Raw genomic sequence first — 23,428 nt, 5'->3', positions numbered from 1 at the left:
TACATCGATATCTACACAGAAATATTTCATGTAAATAATAATAATAATGTATTTATATACATATGTGTATCTACTATTGAATTTTTCAATGCTTACATTTCTGATAATATGCCACGAAAGCCTTAAAAATAGCTTGACACATACCATAAATCTGTGCTACATGACCACCACAGTTTATTTTTACTTTAGTGTCAACTTCAGGAAACTCTTCCTACACAAGTAGAATGCATAACAGTAATTAACAGAATATTATTGAAATGAAGACATTCTTATTTTAGTCAACACGAGGTATCAATATTACTATTTTGATATTCACAAATAATCTTTTTTGGAATAGGAGAATATTGCAGGAAAACATTGAGAAAAATTGGAAAGCTGCATTTCCGTCATCAAACACAACGTTGTTAGATAGATATTCTTGAAATTCGGTGGTATCGACGTATTATCGAATACATACTTACTATGGCGAGTAACAAAATGGGTTGTTGTAATTCGTATTGCGATACTCGAGATTGAAGCAATTCCAGGGAACGTCAATTCCTATTTCAATCGAATTCAAACTACAAGTGCCTTTTGCTTTTAATTGCACTATACAAACGGCTCGAGATCGATCGATTATTATTAAATGAGTTTCATAATTATTATTTTCGCCCAAGTTTGTACACAGGAAGAATATTCATGCTCTCCTAATTCTCAACTTTATTCTCCAATTCTATGTGATGTTATTGCTCATGAAAGAATTGTATATGGATATGTATATGTTAATATAATTTTATTAGAGGAAATACATGCCATGACAATGTAGCTATGATAAGTGATAATGCTAATGGTAATAACTGGTAATGATGACAGCTGATATTAGTTTTATTTTATAATCATTTATAGTCGTTTTTTGAAATAATCATTTATTACAGCATGTTTAGAACTGTATTTAAAATATTACGTTCCGTTACAAAATACATTATCTCGTTTAATGTAACGCATATCTTATTTTATATCTTCGAATCGATCTAACAACCAGGAACACTGCATCTCATATCTATAATTGCAACCACTGAACGTTTTATCAAATACAATTCTAGAAATGCAATGAAATGTATTTACCAGATATTTGTTGTGTACGTGTCGATAATAGTAAAATATTGAACGATCTTTTGGATCTCGAACATAGTCTTTCTGCGTGCATGCAGAATCCGATGACGATAGCGTTGATGGTTTAGTTTCGATCACGCGATGTTGGAATATATCCTCTCAACACCTTATTTATGGTGCGTAGAAGCGGATACTTATCACCACATACACCATTGAAGTCATCGGTTTCGATGCTCCACATCATCATACCACCAAGTCCCTTAGACATGACGTACTTGGCCTTCTCTTCGACAGATCTAGCAACATAGACATATTACTTTACATTCTTATTTCTATATCTTTTATCTCTCTTTTTACGTTCACGTAACAGCGAATACTCACATAGTATCATCGTATCCAACCCATTGGTTGCCCTTGAAAGCATAAGGTACACGTTGTTCAGGTTCGCGTTGCACCGTCCATCCCCGTTGAATATATTCGCAGATCTCGTTGTAACCAAGCATACCAGCTTCTCGCGTGTAAGGACCAGCTTTTCCAGGACCGATGGTTTTAGAACCTATGTCATTCTTCGAGGGACTCGCCAAGGTGAAGGATCTACCGTAAGCAGGAATACCAATAACGAGTTTCTCAGGTGGTGCACCTTGTTCGAGCCAATATTCAACAGACCGGTGCTAAAACGTAAATGTTCCCATACATCAGAATCGATATATCGAATATTTCGTTTGATACCAAACTCGAATAAAATTTGAAGATAACCGAGAATGCAATTTTACCATGTTGAGCTTAGCTTGTTTGCCAGATTCCTGCGAGGACGAATATAGAGGAGCGTTAATCGCTGCGAAATCGTTCCACGGTCCATTCAAGTCGTACGCCATCAAATTAATTAAGTGAGGATATTGCACCATTTGTGGAATATCATAAGATTTAGAAGCTGAGTTTTCAACAGCACCCACCGCCACGCTGAGGATGTAATCATATTTGTCGAATTCTTCTCTCATCTCCTTCAACAACGTGACATAGTTCTGTATGTCGAATGGATTGCCGCCACGTTGGTTCGGATATTCCCAGTCGATGTCGAAACCGTCGAAATCGTACATCTGCAGAAATGTAATCACGCTCCGGATGAATCGCGCGCGTTTTATAGGATTCGCGAAAACCTTGGAATACTTGGAGGAACCTTCGTTCCAACCACCTATCGCTATCAAAGCTTTCATTTCTGGATTCAGTTGACGAAGTCTGGTGAATTTTCCATAACCATCTCTACCGTTTGGTAGATCCATCCACTTATCCAATATTCTGATGTTGCCATTCTCAGAGATACCAATGAAGGTATAGATTATATGAGTGCATAGAGTGGGATCTATATCGGTTGGTTCGAATCTTCCAAGTCCAGGACGATAGGCTGACCAGCTACCATAGTAGCAAATGATTTTCTCTGATTATCGGAAACGGATTATCATTATTACTATAACTTAAGCTGTTTATTATTGCAATTCAATAGAACAGAATATATCTAGGGTTACGGGATTATTTAACGATACCGATAACGAGGCTTAAACAGAAATTTATTGATCGTTAGTTTTATCAGTAATTATGTATTTCATACTTACTATCAGTCGTGTTGTTCGCAGTGGCATACGCCATAAAAGCAATCAGGAACAGCGCCTTCAACATCTGATAAATAAGCAATTTTTGTTAACTATTAACGATAGAAATTTCATCGATGGAAATGCAAATAACGGAGAGCTTAATTCGATATATCGCGTTAATGTTTTTAAATTGATTAATTAAATTGTTATCGATTTTAACAAGATCGCACATATCGTTGTACGAGTACTAGCTATAATTGTGAAAATAAAATACAGGAAAGAGTTCTTTCGAAGAGAAGTTCGAATAAATCTAGCGTTAAACGTCACGTTTATATTTCGAATGTACTTTTACCTTTAAATTGACACAGGTGTGTATGTAAGACAAATAGCGACAAACGGCGTCTTCACTTGCTTGCTATAAAACTGAAATAAAAAATAATACTAGAACGCATAAAATGAATAACGCACTGTGAAAAGTATTAAAAATAGACAACATTGCTGAACGAAAGAAATTTTCAAGCGTGAATATATATTTCGCGATAAAATTTACCAAACACAGTAAAAACTAACATAGTAAAACAGAACTTTTATCCACTGTCACATACGACGCTACATAAATATTAAATATAAAACAAAGTTAAATAAATAAGAATTGTTGAATAAACGTTACCTGTTTCAAAGTTGCAGAGCTCAACTTGCACTTGTCGCAGCCGGTATCGGTATGTCACAGTTCACAAAGCGTAAGGGACTTGATATATCAACTAACTCCGACAAGTATCTTAAACGCATTTATCGCGTATTAGGTATCGACTAACAATTTTTTCTCAGATATCTTGATTCAGACTTTTATATAGTAAACTTCAAACCAGCCCGCTAGTTGATAACTGAATTAAACATTATACCATCCATCAATCGCTCATCGGGACTCAGTTACAATCAGGGTGTGCCACGAAAATGAATCATTATCGTGTTTACTTTTTTCCTTTAATATCCACTATCGATCCACAGCTTATCAATCGCTACAAATCACCAGATGTTTGACTATGTTAAATATGACAATCTTTCGTACGAACGAAAACATTACGATAAAGTTGTCTGAAAGGTGTTCAATAAATTTTAAATCGACGATATGACAATTATAAATACTGTAAAATCGTGGTAACTCGAATCTCACGGGAACAGTTGAAATTTTCCAGTTGTGGAGGTTTCGACTTATCGAAGTCTTTCAGTAAGTGAGATTTTTGACGAACGAGAACTCGACATACGGAGACCTTATTATACATGGATTATATTTTTCGATTTACACATATTCAAAGACGCAGAGGGGCGTAATTTGCTTTTTATTTGGCTGACGAAACACATTCAGTTTGCATAGGAGACATATAATGGCACGATATTTCGAGCTCCAAACGCAGCGATGATAAAACCGTAACTTATGTGGGTGAACCTCGACTCGAAGAGATCGAGCTTCTCTGAATCCAAGTTACAGAGGTAAAACAACGCATCTACACGTGCAGGAAATGATTCGAGCTAGAGGGAGATTATATTTCTATATTCTTCTATCTTTATATTGTATAGATTTGCAGAAGCTTTTACAGCGAAGCGGAAGAGAATGAACAAAAGTTTTGTCTTATAGATATTTTCGAATTACAGAGGTTCGAGTTAATGAGATTTTACTGTATTACATTTACAGATATATGTATACATATAATATCGTGAGAACAATTGCTTTGAACGCGATATATTTCCTGGTATCGCATTACTTTTATCAGTTGCTTCCGAGGAATTTTTAAATCCTCCATTATTTCTAAATCAAACGTTATGCCAACGCTAATGTCACTGTCAGGCGATAGTTTTTAGAAAAATATCCGATACAAGGACAGCAAAGTATACAGGGCGAGTTACTCGAGACTTTAAGCTGAAATATTTTCAATGCTGTTAATTATATCGGCAAGTTTTTCGGATAAAAGTTGAACAGCTTCGAAGAAGGAGACATATATATGTTGGTGTCACTAGTTTTCAGTTTCAATTACTAGTCATGTGATTTGGTTTTTAAATAAAATGATATATTTTTTAGGAACTGAAATATTTTCACTGCTGTTAATTATATCGGCAAGTTTTTCGGATAAAAGTTGAGCAGCGTCGAAGAAGGAGATATATATGTTGGTGTCACTAGTTTTCAGTTTCAATTACTAGTCATGTGATTTGGTTTTTAAATGAAATGATATATTTTTTAGGAATTGAAATATTTTTACTGCTGTTAATTATATCGGCAAGTTTTTCGGATAAAAGTTGAACAGCTTCGAAGAAGGAGATATATATGTTGGTGTCACTAGTTTTCAGTTTTAATTACTAGTCATGTGATTTGTTTTTTAAATGAAATGATATATTTTTTTAGGAACGTTAATCGATGCAACTCGAGATTCTCTATAGAAAATTATTAACCTACTTACGTAGACAAACTAATAGTTTGTCGTAGTAGATATTTTAACTTCTAGTTTGTAAAACTTATCGTATAGAAGATAAGGAAAACGAAAACAGAAGTTGCTATTTGCTTCGTGTTTTGTGTCCTCGCACACGATTTTTGCTAATCATCGACGATAGGAACAATGTTTCGTACAAATATAAGCAAACGCGAGCCTTGAACGCTCGCAGCGGTTGTCTGACTTTCGTCACTCTTGGTTCTAAGAAGATAAGGGCAAAATACTCGAGGGTGCCATACGTGAAATCCTCTGTGGTACTGCGTCGTAGGATAGCGGGTCCCAAGGATCTCCTATACTCTAACATTTTTTGTACAATCGTCAGTGTAGACGAACGACCATGTTATCCATATTTTAGCGTTTACCAAAACTGTAATTTTATATTCCATACTATTCATACTATACATATTATATGTATTCTTTAGTGTTGGAATACAACGATATTAATCGCATACAGATGAGGTGATCGATCGAACGGATTCTTCTCTTCGTTGCCCTGCGATATCCCCGCTAGCGTTCGTTCGTTAGATGTACCATGGCGGCTGGTGCGTGCATGTTCTTCCGAAAATTAGGCGGAAGAAGCGTAAGGATATGGATGGCACATTGGGCACGCTTTGTATCGCAAAGCTTCTGGAAGGTTCCGTGGCACATGCCGCCACACAGACGTCTACACAGGTCACACTCATTATTGCATAGAGAGTGGGGTTCAAAATCTCTTCAGGGGCCATGGGTCACTAAGTCAGTCAATCTAAGAATAACTGGCCAATTGTCAACGTTCCACAACGCTCACTTATATTTCCTGTAATTTTTGTTTAATAAATATCACATAATATTATTTCAACGCAAACATTGTGTCTTCCACAGATTATTAATCTTAATTTCGAGATTAAATTCTAACATTTGGCCACTTACTTATAAATATAGTAATCGTAATAGTATGTAGTACCGTTGATAACAATAATATATTCTGTATATTTAGACACGAAAACTACATAATATTTAGACTGCATATTTATAAGTTTTGTAACGTAAATTATTGTCTTTTGAAATTTATACCTTTAACGATTTGTCTGATAATACTAATAGATGTGACAGTTAGAATTGGATAGTATTCATATCGCTATGAGTATACACGGTTTTGTACGCAAAAAGGTATGGCAGTATCAAGTTGGCAAGAACTTTGTGAACAATGGGCAAACCGTTAGTAACTGTGAAGGAAGGAAAATTGGAAGGCGCAGTATTGAAAAGTGGCCTAGGATTGTCATATATCGCCTTCAGAGGGATACCTTTCGCCGCTCCTCCTATCGGAAATCTTAGATTTAGGGTACGTTTCCGGTACTTGTTCTCGACTTATTTCAACTTTATCACGCCATGTCAAGTATCATCTTGTAGCAATTCTAATATGTAAGAATTGTAAGAAATATGTACTAGCGGAGTTAAAATTCCAATCTTTTTGTAGTCGCCTATGTTAAAAATGGTACCGTAGTCTCCTACTATTCCTATTTCATGATTCTCGGTTTTCGAGTATGAATTCAATTCCCATAATTATATCGTTTACGCGAAATCGAAAAATTGTGGAATCGAAATTATTTTATTATATTTTGTTCAAGCTATTCGGAATAATTATTTACCATTGGAAACAACTTGAAGAAATTACCTAACGTTACAGCAAGTTTAAAGTACCGTTTAATAGAATCTGATTAATACGAATGATTTGTACAGATAGTTAAAGTAGTGCGTCATGTAATGTTGTATTTATTTTCCATCCAAGTGTTCTTTTTTTTTCTTACAAAAATAGGATCCTCAACCACCTGCATCATGGACTGGTATCTTGGATACATCCAAAGACACGAAATACATGTGCCCACAGTTGGAAGAAAATCCGCCTTTCGATGTTATTGGCAACGAAGATTGTCTTTATTTGAATGTTTACACGAATTCTCTCGATCAATCGAAGCCCGTTATGTTCTGGGTTCATGGAGGGGCATTCATACTAGGCAATTCGAGTTTTCACGAATCGAGGCCCGACTATTTACTCGCCAAAGATGTTGTAGTTGTCTCGGCTAACTACAGGCTTGGCGCATTCGGTTAGTTTTGGTTCAGTTTTACGGTAAAAACATGCTTATTTCTGTCAACATCATATATGCATACATTCGCAAAATACCAAAAAAGAGATTGTGCATGCAATTTAGAAACAAAATGTTTACTTTACGAATAAACAGAAAAGCTCTAGAATTATTCAGTTTTTTAAATTTCAAGGATTTTTAAATTTGGGCCACCGAGTCGCGCCAGGAAATTTAGGCTTAAAAGATTTAATCGCAGCTCTAGAGTGGGTCAAGAAAAATATCGCCAACTTTGGCGGAGATTCCAATAACGTTACGATTTTTGGAGTTAGCGCTGGAGCAACTTTGGTACATTCCTTACTCGTATCGCCTCGGGCGAAAGGTAAAACGTGATTTTGACTACGTTCTTCATAAAATTAATCGAAATCTAAACTCTCGAGATCATCGAAGATATCTACACAACAGAAAATGTAAATGTCAAAGATCAAGTCTTATTCGTGATTTCAATGCACCGAAATGTTTTGTGATTTATCGAGATATATCGAGGTTTCGAAAAGATTTGTTAATCCTGTTAGTTCTATGTCGATTTTTAGGACTGTTTCACAAAGCGATTTTGCAGAGTGGTACATTGACGTGTCCTTGGGCAAATTCCGAGATTGAAAATGGTTCTGAAGGCGGTTTTAAACTTGCCTCGCTTCTTGGCAAAGATTCTAATGATCCTGTCGAAGTTTTTGAATTTTTACGAACAGTGCCTGCCGAGGACATCGTAAAAGCCCAAATTTCACTTTTATCTCCGGAGGCAACGACTTTTCTTTTAACATACTTCGTTAATTATAATCAAAAATTGGAGATTAGAACAAACAAAGAATTTGAACTCGTCATTTTGTATTGTAGAGAGAGAAGGCCAGTATCCTACCTTTTAGACCCAACAGTGACGAAGTGGCAGAGAATCCTGTTTTACCAGAACCGATCGCACAATTAATTGCGAAAGAAGCAGATGTGCCCGTGATAATCAGTTACACGGCACACGAATATTTGATGATCATAAAAGGTGAGTATAGTAAAAAATTAAAAGAAGAAAGAGGAAGATATTAAAGATAATTGTTTATTACACGAACAATGATACTGTGCGATTTTCGTGTTTCTCAGATAAGAGCGGAAAATTAATAAATGCTTTCAACCAGTATCTCTATGGTCACGTGAAAAATTTGGGATTATTGAAGAAATTAGGGGATGCAGAAATGGAAAAATTGTTCGCGTTGGTAAAAAATCAATACTTCGATGGAAAACCGATCAGCGTGGATAATTTAACCGAATTTTCAAAATTACTCAGTCTTATTAATTTCGGCATTCCCGCGATGTTGTTGCTAGAGGATCGCGTGAAAAGAACGACCGCGCCTAGTTATCTCTGTGTATTTTCATACGTTGGCAATGAGAAAACCCCGACGGATCTTCTAGTAACACGACAGATTTCTGGTAACTTTAATTTTTAGATCCATTGCCGCATAATTATCAGATTATGTACACAACTATCAAACACGATATTTGCTCTTATACCGCAGGAGCGTCTCATACCGACGATGTCGCGTATTTGCTATACTTACCCAAATGTAAAACTGAACATCCTGATCCACCAGCGATTGGTACGAAGGACAGGATTACGTTAGAAAGAATGACTAGAATGTGGACCAATTTTGCTATAACTGGGTAAATTTTCAACCTGATTTCGAAAAGCATGAATCCGAATTTTAGAATTTATATATCGTATATGTTTAATATAGGAATCCTACCTCGGTCAAAGATGAGTTTGTCAACGTTGATTGGAAGCCTGCAACGAAGGAAGATCTGTGTTATTTGAAAATTGACGACGAGTTACAGTTGCTGCCTATTTCACCACATCTTTTATCCTTTAAGTAGACTATATCAATCTTTTTTTGCGTGGGACGAAAATTAATTTTGGGAGAATTTTTATTTCTTTTTATTCACATGTAATTTATAATAATACATGTAATCGCTTTCTTACGTTCAGTAAGAAAGCAAAGGGTGCAAAGGAAGTAATAAATACATTACATATTTTCTACGCTTGTAAAATGTTACTGACAGCTATTTACACGCATCGACCATGCAAACGCATCTTTCTTTCTCGTTTGCAATAAATTTGCGAGTATCTCGAAATCAAAACTCTCGAAATCATCGAAGATATCTACACAACAGAAAATGTAAATGTCAAGGATCAAGTCTTATTCGTGATTTCAATGCGCCGAAATGTTTTTCAGTGCAATTTCGATGAAGAAGAAGAGATAAAGAATGGCAATGAAATAAATTGTAAATATGTTGTACCTATGCTATAAATATTCATCTCAGGCTACGTGGGGCTGATAAGAAACTTGTCGTTAAATAAATAAATATGTTTTTCTTTTCTTGCGATTAGAATTGTTTCAGACTAAACTTCAACTCGTCACTATCGCGTTGATAAAGTTCCAGTTTTTACCCTTTCTCTTTTTTTTTTCATTTTCGTCATTATTAACGAGGTTTGGTGTATGATTAAATTATTGTTTGTGTAATAACACAACGCACGTTTCGATGTTTAAAAAACAACTTATATATTATTAATAATTCTATTCATCCGTGACTCTTTTAAAACACGAAAATAACACTTTTAGGTGTAATAACCCATAAAGTTTCAGTCAAACGATTTTTAAAATATTCGTCAATTTATCGAAAAATACCGGTTATTCTCCGAGTGATATCGATGATGACTCATATGCACTCGTTCACGGCTTATTTATTCCAAAAGGCGAAAGCTTTTTGTATCCTCTCGTTGTGTGGTTTTCCTGGCGTCATAGTGACCACAGGATTTGTACGTTGCGACACGTGCGGTACGTTCGTCGGTGATTTCGATTCTGCTGCCTCTTTCTCGAATAATTTGGCGGTACGACTCACGTTTCCGGTCGGAACGAACTTGCTACGAATTCTTCCGATTAGTAGCCTTGGGTCCTCAATTTCGTCGGGCACTAAAAACATATCAATTCATAAATGTTGTAGCAAAATCATTTATCGAAAAATACTTGTTACTCGTTAGATTTCGATTAGTTAAAAAAGAGGAGAACGAAAATTATTTATTGAACACACCTTCATGCTGTCGATTAATTTCACGCGAAGCTTTAGTCACACCACTCAGTGTAGCTACCTCGATACTTCCTTTGGTATGTTTCTTTGGGTCCGAAACTTCAATGTTTCCTACGTCTGACATTTCGTTGATTTCCTCGAGCGATGTCCTACGACTTTCAAATTGCTCCACCTTTTGTAACACGTTTTTAAGGTTGTCGCTATTATTTTCGTTGTCCGCCTCTTCTTCTTTAATCGACGAAATACCCAGTTCGTTCACTTGTTGCGAAGACGCGGATAAATTGGAAATACAATCTCCGATCCCAGAATCTCGCGAGTCGCCTCTGAAAACCCGACGCGACTTCTGCGAGTTTACACTCGATTCTCGGTCCGTCTTCTGCTTCAATTCCTTGTCTATTTCCATAAATGTATCCTCACTGATCGTCTTTTCTTCCACGTTCCAAGTCGAGTCTTGTTTGCATTCTGAAGTCACTAATTCCGGAGAATTAATCTCATCATTGATCGTTGATTTTGTAGTAACCTCGTCCCAAAGTAAATCCTGATAAGATTGCGATTTGTCATTGGAGTCGATCAAACTTTTTCCTTCCACGGTTACACTCGTTAAAATCGAAATTTCTTCGGTTATCAAGGTGCGCTCCTCGACCTGACATCGCGTCACGATTTCGGTTTCCTCTTCGATTCTCTCCATAGGAAGCAGTTCCTCTGACTGAACTTCGTTCTGGCCCTCAGTTTCCTCAACTGTATCAGTTTCTCGGGTCCCTCCGGATCCATTTCCCTGAGAACACGATCCCGCGTGATCCGTCGTCGGTTCATTTTTCAATGACGACTCGTCAAGGTCCGACGATACGCCTGTTACTTCCTTTTGAGACGGGTCTAACGTTTCCTCTGGCGAGATGTTCATCTTTGTCTTGTAACAGAACGAATACAGGTTCCTTTCTCGAGTATCTAGCTCGTTCGTGCTCCCGTTGTTCTTTTCTATCGCATCATCAATGTCACGTGATTTTTGTTCGTTCGATGAAACGTCAAAATCGATCGTTCGTGGTGATTCAATGGGATCCGAGGTTGGCGAGGATTCTGCGGTCGCTGTCGGACTTCGTCTGCTGTTCGCTGAAAGTATCGCCATCCTTCCCAGTGCACGAATGGCATTTCCTGTTTTCTATCGTAACAAACAGAAGCGCACACACACGCAACACGATCAAATCCATGCTTAGATTAGTGGCAACTACGGTATCGAATTTTTGTGATTAGTTTTGATAAAAACAAAATAATTCTTTTTCGAATGAAAAAGGGTCGCATAATTAGAATGATTTAATCGAATTGCTCATAACAAAACCGATCCTCGTCCAGGTTTGTCTTTTTCCAGAAGAGCAAAAGGATACTCTAGTATCTTCCATTTCGGTTTGATAAACTTGTTTTTTCTTTTTCTAGCAAGATATTCATCATATTACACAATTGCTGTAAATGTATCGCTGAATCGTAATCATAAATTTATGGATCTCGTAACAAACGTTGTTTCTATTGAATTTATTAGCTTTCATTCGACCATAAGTTAAGGTATTAATCAATCTTTATAATATTAATTCGACCACGTTATGGATTTTCTTTTCGACTACTGGAATGTTTCGTTATCTGAAAAGTCGGAAAATTTTACAAGGAACGTTTTTGTTATGAGTGTATCAACCGTGCGTAAAAGAATTTCTCGATACATCAATTTCACAGTTTTAGAAAAAACTATATTCGTCTTTACTCTTTGAAAAGATACAATACTGTTTTACTCGGGACAATTTGCAACAGTTGTTTCAGATATTAGTATCAAATTACTTACCGTAAATCGTAAATTACTTATCGTTTTTAAACAAGCTCAAAACATTGCAATCTATCACAATGACGGACGACGTGAAAAATATGTAAAGTAATGAGTATCGAGTTATTAATTCTTACCTGCCACTTTCTTCGTACGATGAATTTCTTCAGCTTTTCTGTCGGCAAAGCTATCCTACTCATGGCTTCCGCGTGTTGCGCCATCCAAGCATGTTCCAAACATTGCCTCGCCGACATTCGCGATCTATAAATATAATAAATTAATTACATAGAAACCTCGATTAAGAATTTATAGAACATTTTGGACACAGTTGAATCAATAGTAAAGTATGATTCTACAATCCTTGTCAATCGTTTTAGTACATACAGATTGCAGATATTTCGTTAGAAGGTGATGTAAATAATATCGAATACAAAAAGCACGCCAGATATTTGAAACTTATGGACGTAAAAGCTTAATGCGTAACATAAAAACTGTTTTTTCCTAAAATATGTTAAACGCATTTCAGAGCCTTGTTCGAAGTTTCCATTCGTAATTTTCACTTGTAATATTCTAACGTAAGCAACATAGGAATAATTTTCAACCTTTACACCGTAGTATCTATACATTTGCACGGTAGATTCAATCGTAAATCATTGTCGAATTTGGTTTCATAATTTACTTGTAGTTTTTTTCCGAAAATTTACATATTCTCCTTCGCTGTCACATTATATGCAACGACGAGTATGCCCAAGTTGCGTAGAAAAAATTAGTTTAGGAAAGTATAGAAACAAATGAATATTGAAGAATTTATCTTTTCTCTAACGCGAAGTATTTCACGCCAATTGAAAAAACTAATTGTACAGTATAAAGACTGTAGCTAGTATATTTATTAAACGCGTACTCCTTTCGTTTGACAAGCAGGCTGCTAATGAAGTCCTTAGCGTCGTTGGAAATCGCATCGAAGGCCTCATCTTCCAAGTCGTAGTCAGCCCGAGTAATGTTGGCGAAGGTCTCGGCGTCATTGTCGCCCATGAATGGTGATAAACCGGTTAAGCTGAGCATTTACGACGTTGTTATTTATATAATAAACTTGTAAAGAGCGCAATTACGTATTTTAATCGCTTACAGAACGTAACAGATTACACCGACGCTCCACATGTCCGATTCGGTACCGATCGGTTCGTAACTTATTATTTCTGGTGGAATGAATTCTGGTGTGCCGAAAAGGACTCTGATCGGTGTGTCTGGTTTGAGTGTCTGTGCTAGACCAAAATCGATGAGTTTTATTTGATGGGAAGTTCGTGTTCGACACATTATGTTCTCCGGCTGCAAGAAATTCATTTGTATTAACTAAAGAAAATTAATAAAATAATTTTATAATAATAATTTGAATAATAATTTACGTTACAGCAGTTCAAACAATTCTGTGGGGTAGCATAATTATTAAATTACTTATACTTAATGTAATTAATATAATTTAGGGTAATATAGTAATAATTTTTAAATAATTTTAAAACAGTAAAATCTATATCAATGTTCAAGGTTTCAACTAAACAAATGACACCTTTCCTTACCTTCAGGTCCAAGTGCACCACTTTATTCTGATGCATATATTCGACACCCTCGCAAATTTGTTTCATGAACAGTATACTGTCTCTTTCGGTCAGGGTAAAATCGTCAGCAACAACTCTCTCGAAAAGTTCGCCACCAGAAATACTAAGGAATATAACGTTTTACGAATCAAATTATTTTTTAACGTTTCTATAAGCGGATAAATATATTTTTTATTTTAATATGGAAGCTTACTATTCCGTAACCATCGTGATTTCTCGAGGACTCTCGAAAGCAGCCGCCAAAAGGAGGAGTTTTGGATGTCGCAGCATGTTCATGATTCTAATTTCCTCTCGAACTTGCTCTCGATCCTTCGTTTTGATGGTCCTGACAAATTTTGCCGCGAAGCTCGTACCTGAAGATCTCTCCACCACCCTCCGTACAGTTCCGTATCGACCTTTGCCCAATTCCTCCAATATCTCGTATCGATGATTAAACAATTGTCCATCTTCCATTTCCACTATTCGAGCTTCGAACGGTGGCTTGAATTCTGGAAATGTCAAATGTTTCATGGACTTTTTTCGTTACATACAAAATACTTAATATTTGAAATGCTGCTGTGTACTTTGAATCGTTTCTCAGCTCACTCGTATTTTTTTATCATTGTCAAATTTCATAAGCTCGAGGAAAAAGTAAAATAATCGTTATTGATATGCGTGGTTTTTCGTCTCAATCTTTTCATAGAGATTTTGTTAAAATATTTTTATGTCAAAGCGAGAGCGTGATTGAAATTTAAATAACTTGTGAGCTGCAACAAGTTTGCAAAATGTAGTCAAAGACAGAGATAAGTGAACAGGTAGTGAAAATAAATATCAACGAAATTGCGTTAATTGCAGCTTCTTTACATAAACATGTAAGTATTAATTTGAATTATTTACTAAATAATCTGTGTACTATAAGGATATAATAAATAAAACTTAGTACTGTGTAGTTTTATTAAACTTCCATGTCTTCCAACTTCCTGTCTACTTGATTATATCTGCCTATTTATTTTTCTCCTCGACTGTATATGTACTATCATCTTTTATAACTACATATTTACCGTCTTCGTCGTCTTGCAAACACGTTTCCCCTTGTTTCGGAATTCGAACAAATTCAGATTCCTCTCCAGGTTCGCTAACCCCATGTATGTTTTCAGCTCTTACGCGGAAACGATATCTTTCACCAGGTATCACGGTGTCTGTTCCAACAGCAGGTAGCGTGAGACTCAACGAAAGACAGGATTCTGCGATCGTCATCCAAGTGTTTTCATCGGCACGGTTCATTTCCACGGTATAACCGGTAACCGTGCAACCACCATCGTAGGGAGACGATCGCCAATTAATGGTCGTTGCCCCTGTAGAACAGCATATGTTTGGAACACTCGCTGGCGGGTCTGGTGGACCTATGAAAAAGATTTGCGAACCTTTACAATTTTTGTGAAATTGTAGTATTTTGTTTTAGTAGACAATGGATGTACACTGTCGTCCATAAGTTACGGGTTATGATATAAATGTTTGTAATGTTTATAAAATATTTAAGAGACAGTACATAATTTTACAAAATGGACTTACATTTAATAAAAGCAACGAATAAATATAATCCATGTCAAAAAATAAATAATTATTACGAATATAGTGAAAAATTTATAGAACAAAAGTTATTAAAATCCGCTATATATCAGTTTTAAACTTTTGTTTATCCGTTACTGTATACATCTATTGTATAATACCTATACTGTACTATGCTATACTATACTATTGTATAGTGTCTGTACTTAGTTTTATATTTTATAATTTTTACTTTAAATATTAGAAACTTGTAAGTAGAGCCTTCGGTATAACAGTTTGTTGAAAGTAACTGACAATCAGAACACGTGTTGCCTGTGTATCATTTATTTTTAAGTCGGCTAGTTTTTTCAAACTCATTCGCCGTCAAAGAATGTTTCAAGGACGTCATGTTCAACAGTCCATTTGAAATTATAAACAAGAACCGCTTAAACTGTTTTTCCTCGAACGGGTCTCATTAATAATCATATGGAATCAAAATGTCTTGAAACCAAAAAGTCATCAATCTGTGTATCTACATATATTGTACTTTGTAAACATGAATTATTCGTTTTCACAAGATTTATGAAAGAACTTTACCACAAAGTTGCACGCTTTAAAGTGTCGTCTTTACACTACATGCACTGACACTCGTTTATTATGACAATTTCATACAACATTTTGCAATACGTTCACTCGCTTGACAATTAGTAGTAAATAATTCGCCATTACCCATTGCTCTTCGAGTGTCGTCTTTTTCCTCGCGATCACTCGACAAAGAAAACACTGTTAATAAATTTTGGAAATTGTTTAAAATATTGGGCGAAAGTGTGACGTGAAAAATTTCTTTATGTTCTCGGCGTCGCGAATTATTCTACACAACTCCTCTTCTCTTGCACAACGCTGCCATGACGCGCACGCACTTTTTCAGCACTGGTTCGTTTCATCGTGATCTCAAGGAAAGAGGAAGAGTAGACGAAGCAAATGGTGGGGATGGAAGAAGAAACGAGGGAAGAAGGAATTATTGCGCGACACGTCACGTGAGACTGTCGTCTGCCTTGTACATAAGAAGCGGAACTGGACCGTGTGACACGCGCTTACGCACGTGGAACAATGGATGTTTCGTTCTAAATTGCGTTTGAAGACACCAGGAAATGCGATAGAAATTAATCGAAATCGTTGATTTAATTCAGTCGAAAGTTCTTACGACTTCTCGTCTTTTTTACTTCTATCGGTTTTACGTGTTTTCTAAAGCTAAAGCTATAGCTTTCTAACTTAGTGAAAAATAAAAAAGATCAGAGAATTATTTGTCTCTTTCATGTCTATGAAACATGGTAAGCTTGGAAATTGATGGAGATAATTAATTAAATTTAATCGAAATTTCTTAAGATTTCTCGCCTTCTGTTTCTGCATTCGTATATTTTTTCAAGAAATGCGACAGGTTCGGAAATCAGTGGAAATAGTGAATTCTGTGCAGTGATTCTAGGATTACTTGAATGCTTAAACTTTTACGAATTTTTAACACTTTCGCAAGAGACAAACTCTGAAATTAGTCGAGACAACTGTTTTAGTATAATTAGGTTAATTCAGTCGAGGATTTCTACGATTTCTCATACTTCGATGAATTTTCTAAATTTTTGTCTCACTGAGTCACGTACTTTCACGTATTAATTAGCAATGTTCTACAACAGTTTGATCGCGTCGGTAAAAACGTTTCCGCTTAATGCACTCGCTCCAAAGAAGTAACTATTTCCTTCTATCTAGTGGACAGGTAGGATTTCTTGCTCTTACTAGTGCTGATAGCATAAACTGTTCTTAGTTTCATAGAGTTCGCAAACGAAAACACTGGTTCGTATTGTTGTATACTTACTTTTATGCTATGCGCACACATATTAACGGGCGTTTATTGCAGTATAAGATATCGGGAATTTAAACGAGTGATGTAACACCGCTCGCTTCAAAGCTTTGTAAATACAAATCGTCTTCTAGTGTTTGTGGCTCTTGTCTATGTACGTAATTTGAACAAGTGTTCCATCTCTATTTGAGGCTACATTTACGTAATGCCAACGTAATTTTTTTTACAACAGCTTGTATCTCATCGTTCGTACATAGGTAACAATGTTCGTTGGTCAATTTTAACACTTTACTGACCGCTAGCGGTTCAAAAGTATACGCGCGTCCGACCGGCAGCTCAGGCGCAGATTCTCCCTGGCGCCGGCTCTGTTCCGGTTTAGACTCTCCAATACCATTCTTTTCGTTCATCACGATCGGTAAGTTTTTTAAATTGGCATAAAACTGTGCGAACTTACAAAGCAACGCAACTGACGCAACTGAGCAGGGTACCTTAGTACTGAATAACAAATTACTGCTCAAATAATGAGAAAAATTGTCGGTGACAAAAAGCCAATTAATAGGTTATCGGTTGGTAAGCGTCGGAGACAAAAAACCGATAAATCGGCTATTGATGGTCGGTAAAGTGTTAATATTTCTTTGTCACGTACGTACCTTCAACAGCAACGCTGAAACACCGTCGGTCCTTTCCCAATTTATTTTCCACGGACACTTCGTATTTCCCGGCATTGTCAGCGGTCACATCGTCCGATATTAAGCAAGACACTCCACCGCCGTAGGTAATAGCAGTCTTTTTGTTTGCAGTCAACTCTCGACCCTTTAATCAAAATTCTCGATTAAGCGCTTGATTGAACACGACCAGAGATGGACGATTACAACTGACTGATAGGTGCTTATGAACGATTCCCATGCATCTATATAACTATGACATTACTATATATGAATTCGTAAGTTACTATATCTACATAACCGCAAGCGATTGTACATGATTACACGAAGTTAAATACGGCATTGAAGATGCAATTTTTATTAACGTACAATTAGGCCTTGTTAAGGTAAATTTGAGCTTGATATTAATATCGTGTTTTGAATGTATAGTGACTCATGGAAGTATTCGGATGTCTACTACAGAAAATTTGCGTAGATATAGCGAAACTTTATTGTAATCAGTATTGTAATCAGTTGCGGAAATTCATACTTTTATGCACAAGTAAAGAAACAAAGACTAAACAGAAATTTTGTTATCTTCTTGACGTCGTAACAAATACTTTGTTTTAAATGTGCCGTGTATTTTTTTATTGTATGTGCATTTCTAGCACATTTAATAATATTCCCGTTAATGTATGAAAACACTGTGTGTCCAAAGTCTAATAATGAGATAAGACTATCATAATCATGTTTATCGTATACACATGACTACATATTGAACATAAATTTCGTAGAATGTTTGCCTCTGAGCATATAATTAACGAATAATCAACGTTATCTCGCTAAACACATTGAAATTTATTAATATAATATCGATAACAATATAACATCATCGATAGTTTATATGCTTTTGCGAGTTCTGTGAATTTACGTTTGCAATTTTCTAACTTTTGGATACATCTTCGGATTTCGTTCAAACTTGACGAATATACCTCAGTCGTATCTCACTTTAATGCCAATAAAATTTCAAAATTTTTCGTTTATACCACACTTGACACACTCATGAAAGATCTTTATAACAAGCTGTTCAAATTCTTTCGTATTAGTGTCCAAATACTTCGTTCCGGGAGTCACAATATACTGATTTCACTTAATTGACGAACGATATCGCACGAACAGAGATTCTCTTGTTTCGTAACAGTAGCGTCTTTAATCACACGGAGGACAAAAAACTTCTTGTATTTTGTTCTCGAACTACATTAAACAAAGTTTGACGTTTTGACGGGAGAATCTGACGGAAGATATAAATGATACTCACTGCCCGTAGCCACTTGACGACTGGTTCCGGATGACCTCGATACGTGACCCTGAGGACTACTCTGTTTCCTCGGAAAACTGTGACGTCAGCCGGTACCTTTACGATACTGGCAGCCACGAATTCCTCCGACCTAATAGTAACTTTCTCCTCCTCTTTCGCCACGATTTCTTCCTTCTTTACAATCGAATCCTCCTCCAACTCTTGCAGAACGCTTTCCATGCATATTATAGGTGTATTATCGTGTTTATTATAGTTATCTTGAATTTGTTTCGCATTGTTACCAGTCTTATACGGATCAGAAACCTCTGTTGAACTCGTTATACATTCTTCTTTGTTTTCAACTAATTTTGATATCTTTTCGTTCGATACTTCAGAAGATTTTTCTTTACAAATATCCCTTGTTTGTTCCTCGTCTGAAGACGACGAAATCCTGTGTTCACTAGATTTGTAGCGCACTTGTTGAGTAACTTTACGTTCCAACTTTTTCGAGCCGCGAACTATTCTTTTATTCGTTTTGTTGGTCGCCAGTGTTTTCCTGGTATCGAGTAACGGACTTTGAAGAATATTCTTCCTCGCGGGTGCAGGAGACAGTTGTTTAGGACTTGAAGTAGATCTGAGAGGCAACGAGGATGATCTGATTCGCATAGGAGACTCGTGTAATTGATTTCGAGAGGAAGAGAGAACGTCTCTTCTTGTCTTTCGCAGAGAATTGTTACGGCTACAATTAACAGCTTTTGGTGGCTTTTCGTTGTTAATTTCCAGCGTATCGTGACGTCTCGATTCTTCGAAATTCTGTACCGTTCGCTGGAATCGTAGTTCTGCTGTGCAACTAATCGACGGTCCTTTACCAGTCACGGATGCGGTGCATCGAATCTCACCGATATCTCGCGGTTGTACATCATGTATCCTAAGAATGCTAACGTTATCGTCTCTTTCAACCTAAATGTAAAACCAGAAATATGATATTATAAATGAGAAATTAATAGCGAATGAAATTAACAAATTACAAAACTGATAAACGAAGTTTCTTAAATTAGACGAGTTGACGCACCTTGCACCTTGAATTTTCTCTGATGTCCTTTCCATTGATCGTCCACGTGATTTCCATGGGTTTTCCACATTGCACCCGAGCACAGAAACAGGCAGTCTCACCTTTCGGTGTAATGACCGACACAGGTGTTTTCGTGAACTGCGGCGCCAATTTCGGAATACCTTTGTAATCTTGTGCACAAAGTAAAATATTTTTTAACACCTTCGTATCGAGATTATAAGTTGTTACATAGGTGAAACTTTAAAGGAAACGTATAGAAAAGTATCAAAGGAGTATCAAATGTTAAATATGAAAAGATTAATGAAAAGGACGAGACATGGGTCTAAAGTACTGCATGAATCGCGTCATTTTATCTGTTTATAGGAAATTTGAAAGTGCAAAACTACGCATAATATGAAAAAATATGTAAAACATCCAAATTATAGTGCTTTGTATACTCGATAGAACAATTTTCAAACGAATTTTTACTTTTTTAAATATCTTTTCAAAAATATAAATTTGGACAAAAATTCACGGTATAGTCTTAAGATATCTTGTCTGTAAGTGTGGAAAGTTAACATTTTTCTAAAAATAAATTTTATTGATAAAAATGTACCTTGAACAGCAAACAGGCCGTTGCTAGACACCTCTCCGAAATTATTGCGAACGAGGCAAGTATACTCGCCAGCATCTTGTGGACAAACATTGGATAATCTTAGTGCGACGCCACCGTCACCATATATGACGTATTTATGGTAATCGTTGTCAGGTATCTCACGACCATCCTTTAACCAAGTCACCGAAAAAGGCGGTGTACCTGAAAAACATGATTTAATGCTCGTTGAATTATATAATCAACCATTTATATTAATTGACGCAATTGATTTCATCCCTTAAAAGTCGAAAGAATTCACGGGAGATGTAGTTGCTCAGAAGTGGTACTGATCGACTCCATAAATTGAGAAATAGAGAAAACTCACGATACTAATTTAGTTTGGAGTTTACGATTATTTACGATATCTCCTAGCGATAAATAAACTTATAGAAACAAATAATTCTTTTTTTTGAGAAATTGAGCGTTAATCATGTGCAGTCAGGAAATGAAAAGAAATTTACAAAAAGATGGAGTTGCTTAGTTTGGCTTCAGGAGAAGCTCGTAACAAATGATTGAAAATACCAAAAATTATACAATAGTTTGCGATAAGTGCTAACTTATATTGTTCGTTGAGCTAACATTATTTTTATGTTTACTATACCCGCAAGTCTCGTCTGTAGTTCGTAACAGTGACCTTCCATGACGATCGATTCTTCTGGAAGAGACTGTAAGAATTTCGGCGGATCTTTGTCGCACGTAGACGGATTATGAGAATCAAGAACGGTCACCTGTTATCGAAGAAACAATTACGAAAATAATTATTTCGCATTGCAAGACGGTAATGTCGCGTTGGGAAACGAATAGAATGCAGAAGCATGTTGTCTATGCCACGTGGTTAGCATATATCTAAGATTATTTACCTGGCAAGAATTCTTTGTAGAACCAAGGACGTTCGTTGCCACGCAGGTGTACTCACCCGCGTCGCTCGCTTTCACTTTCAAAATTTCGACTTTCGCAGTTGTTCCGTCGAAGTACCTTTTTACTCGAATCGATCGTTCCAACGGGCGTCCATTCCTAGAAATTTGATCCTTTGATACTTTATGCTTTGAATAAATCGTGATTATAAACTAGATACGTAAACATAACGTAGAAACTATGCCACGAACTATGCTATGAACTATGAAACTTTTTTAAGCTCTCTTCCGTTACACCGTCGACGCGATTTGTCTTTGAAACAGGAACAAAGGAAGTCTTATTCTACATAGGTAAAGTGTAATAAATTCTGTGAAAAGTTCTACAGGATTCGAGCTCGATGCAAAAATCGTTAGGTGTTTGGCCATCGTCGTAAGATCTTTTAGACACTCCGAGATTTATGACTACGTTATTTGTTACATGAAACACGCTTGAAAGACTACAATGCATCTCTAAATCTAAACGAATCAGAAATAGATAAATCACAGAAAAAAAGTCAAAAAGTCTGTACGTGTAAAGAAATGGCAATTGTTCAAACATAATTGTGTATTGGGAAGTCTTTCACAAAAATGATTATGTAATAATGTTTCAGAAGGGAACTTTCTTTGTTTTACCTGAACCACGTTGGTGTTAGACTAGGCGTTCCTCTAATACCGCAATCGAGATATAATCTTCCGTTTATTCTGCTAGTTGTGTCTAAGAGGCTTCGGCTAAATGACGGATACGTTCTAGGCGATGCGCTCCTAGTTCTGATTGTTCTGGCAACCGACCCAAGTAATTGACGATCTTTTTGAACAAATTATCAAAATTGTAAGAATGAAATAACAGGTAATAATATTCAGTTTTTCGAATGTTTGTGTAAGAAGGAAATGCAAATTTTTCTTGTAATTTAAATTAACTATGTAGTTACGATATATTTAAATAGAAAATTGCCAATTTACCCGATAATGTCATATCAGCAAGTTTACCGTAATTTAATGAATACGATAAAGTATAATCTCAATTCACATACTAATTATTTCCAGGCGGGCACTGGCTTCGATACGACCATAATCATTCTCCACGATCACTCTGTACAGTCCTGCGTCTTCTTGGGTCACTTCGACGATTTCCAGTATCTTTACGTCGTCTCTTTCTTTTATCGAGATTCTAGCGGTTGGCGTAGCAATTATGCCATTTTTGTCCCATTTCACCCATGGTGACGGGTGGCCAACTACAGCACATTGGAATCGCACGGTTTCCCCTTCCTCGACCACGCGATTGTGCGGAACTGCGTAAAATTTCGGTGGACTGATCTTTGGCCGTCTTGACATCGACCTACTTCGTGGAAGAAGCTGCGGAGACCTTAATTCTCGACCATCTGTAATTGTTCCATTTTGTCACATTTCTCTTCCAATTTAAAAAGTTGATTGGTACAAGCGACGTAAACCTTTTCTTTTCCAGCATTCAACGCAAGAGTTTGGTCACCATCGTTTAATCGAGTCAACGTAAATTTTGTTATTAGGTCAGATATATTTATGGAAATTAAATTAACCCGTAATTGCTACGATGAGAATAAATAATTGAAAGGACAAACATGGATACATAAAATAATAAAAAAAGGTTAGTATTATGGGATTATAGTTATTACTTTATTTAAACTACCCTTATGTAACTATTTTAGTTAAATTATACGTACTTGTGTGTACAACACTCGACAAGTTATCGTGAAAATAAAAAT

The 23,428-nt window shown here is 36.3% G+C and overlaps 3 protein-coding genes and 2 long non-coding RNA genes across 13 annotated transcripts in view; 3 read left to right on the top strand and 2 right to left on the bottom strand.

Annotated features, from left to right (window-relative positions):
• Positions 1–755: 755 nt before the first annotated feature.
• On the bottom strand, positions 756–3,446 carry LOC126872157 (chitinase-3-like protein 1). The gene is given in 7 exon segments (XM_050631791.1): positions 756–1,219; positions 1,221–1,388; positions 1,474–1,763; positions 1,866–2,527; positions 2,703–2,766; positions 3,034–3,104; positions 3,352–3,446. Coding segments are annotated over 5 exon segments (1,416 nt in total). The 5' UTR covers positions 3,034–3,104; positions 3,352–3,446; the 3' UTR covers positions 756–987.
• Positions 3,447–6,302: 2,856 nt separating this feature from the next.
• LOC126872046 (esterase FE4-like) lies at positions 6,303–9,304 on the top strand. The gene is made up of 8 exons (XM_050631544.1): positions 6,303–6,485; positions 6,960–7,248; positions 7,421–7,606; positions 7,818–8,023; positions 8,119–8,275; positions 8,374–8,700; positions 8,787–8,931; positions 9,006–9,304. The coding sequence occupies exons 1-8, from the start codon at positions 6,351–6,353 to the stop codon at positions 9,139–9,141; spliced, it is 1,581 nt and encodes a 526-aa protein (XP_050487501.1). The 5' UTR covers positions 6,303–6,350; the 3' UTR covers positions 9,142–9,304.
• The window catches only part of LOC126871375 (titin homolog), a 74,434-nt gene continuing 60,192 nt past the window's right edge, over positions 9,187–23,428 (bottom strand). For 8 of the 9 annotated variants that reach the window (XM_050630171.1, XM_050630136.1, XM_050630146.1 and 5 more), the window contains 16 exons: positions 22,721–23,068; positions 22,323–22,494; positions 21,657–21,810; positions 21,398–21,524; positions 20,758–20,958; positions 20,163–20,332; positions 19,112–20,050; positions 17,800–17,962; positions 14,811–15,152; positions 13,964–14,258; positions 13,732–13,873; positions 13,284–13,483; positions 13,059–13,211; positions 12,295–12,418; positions 10,357–11,509; positions 9,187–10,238 (listed from right to left, as the gene is read on the bottom strand). In XM_050630171.1, the coding sequence (XP_050486128.1) occupies positions 10,006–10,238; positions 10,357–11,509; positions 12,295–12,418; positions 13,059–13,211; positions 13,284–13,483; positions 13,732–13,873; positions 13,964–14,258; positions 14,811–15,152; positions 17,800–17,962; positions 19,112–20,050; positions 20,163–20,332; positions 20,758–20,958; positions 21,398–21,524; positions 21,657–21,810; positions 22,323–22,494; positions 22,721–23,068 (4,916 nt within the window). In that variant the 3' untranslated portion in view covers positions 9,187–10,005. The remainder of the gene's footprint in view (positions 10,239–10,356; positions 11,510–12,294; positions 12,419–13,058; positions 13,212–13,283; positions 13,484–13,731; positions 13,874–13,963; positions 14,259–14,810; positions 15,153–17,799; positions 17,963–19,111; positions 20,051–20,162; positions 20,333–20,757; positions 20,959–21,397; positions 21,525–21,656; positions 21,811–22,322; positions 22,495–22,720; positions 23,069–23,428) is intronic. The other variant, XM_050630181.1, reaches the window with a different exon arrangement.
• Positions 16,027–22,866, top strand: LOC126872574 (uncharacterized). Its single transcript, XR_007692065.1, has 3 exons — positions 16,027–17,564; positions 22,301–22,536; positions 22,734–22,866. It is a non-coding gene; the product is annotated as an uncharacterized LOC126872574 (long non-coding RNA).
• Positions 22,930–23,325, top strand: LOC126872578 (uncharacterized). The gene is made up of 2 exons (XR_007692066.1): positions 22,930–23,070; positions 23,152–23,325. It is a non-coding gene; the product is annotated as an uncharacterized LOC126872578 (long non-coding RNA).

This window comes from Bombus huntii, chromosome 1 (genome assembly GCF_024542735.1).
Source record: "Bombus huntii isolate Logan2020A chromosome 1, iyBomHunt1.1, whole genome shotgun sequence".
NCBI lineage: Eukaryota > Metazoa > Arthropoda > Insecta > Hymenoptera > Apidae > Bombus > Bombus huntii.
The sequence above is the reverse complement of the archived record's forward strand: the minus strand, read 5'-3'. Positions and strand labels throughout refer to the sequence as shown.

Excerpts from the sequence above, each read along its gene's own strand:
- LOC126872046 (XM_050631544.1), top strand. The coding sequence starts at position 6,351 with ATGGGCAAACCGTTAGTAACTGTGAAGGAAGGAAAATTGGAAGGCGCA. Across the intron at positions 8,024-8,118 it reads TTTCACTTTTATCTCCGGAG|AGAGAGAAGGCCAGTATCCT; the intron begins GCAACGACTTTT and ends TTTGTATTGTAG. Across the intron at positions 8,276-8,373 it reads ATATTTGATGATCATAAAAG|ATAAGAGCGGAAAATTAATA; the intron begins GTGAGTATAGTA and ends CGTGTTTCTCAG.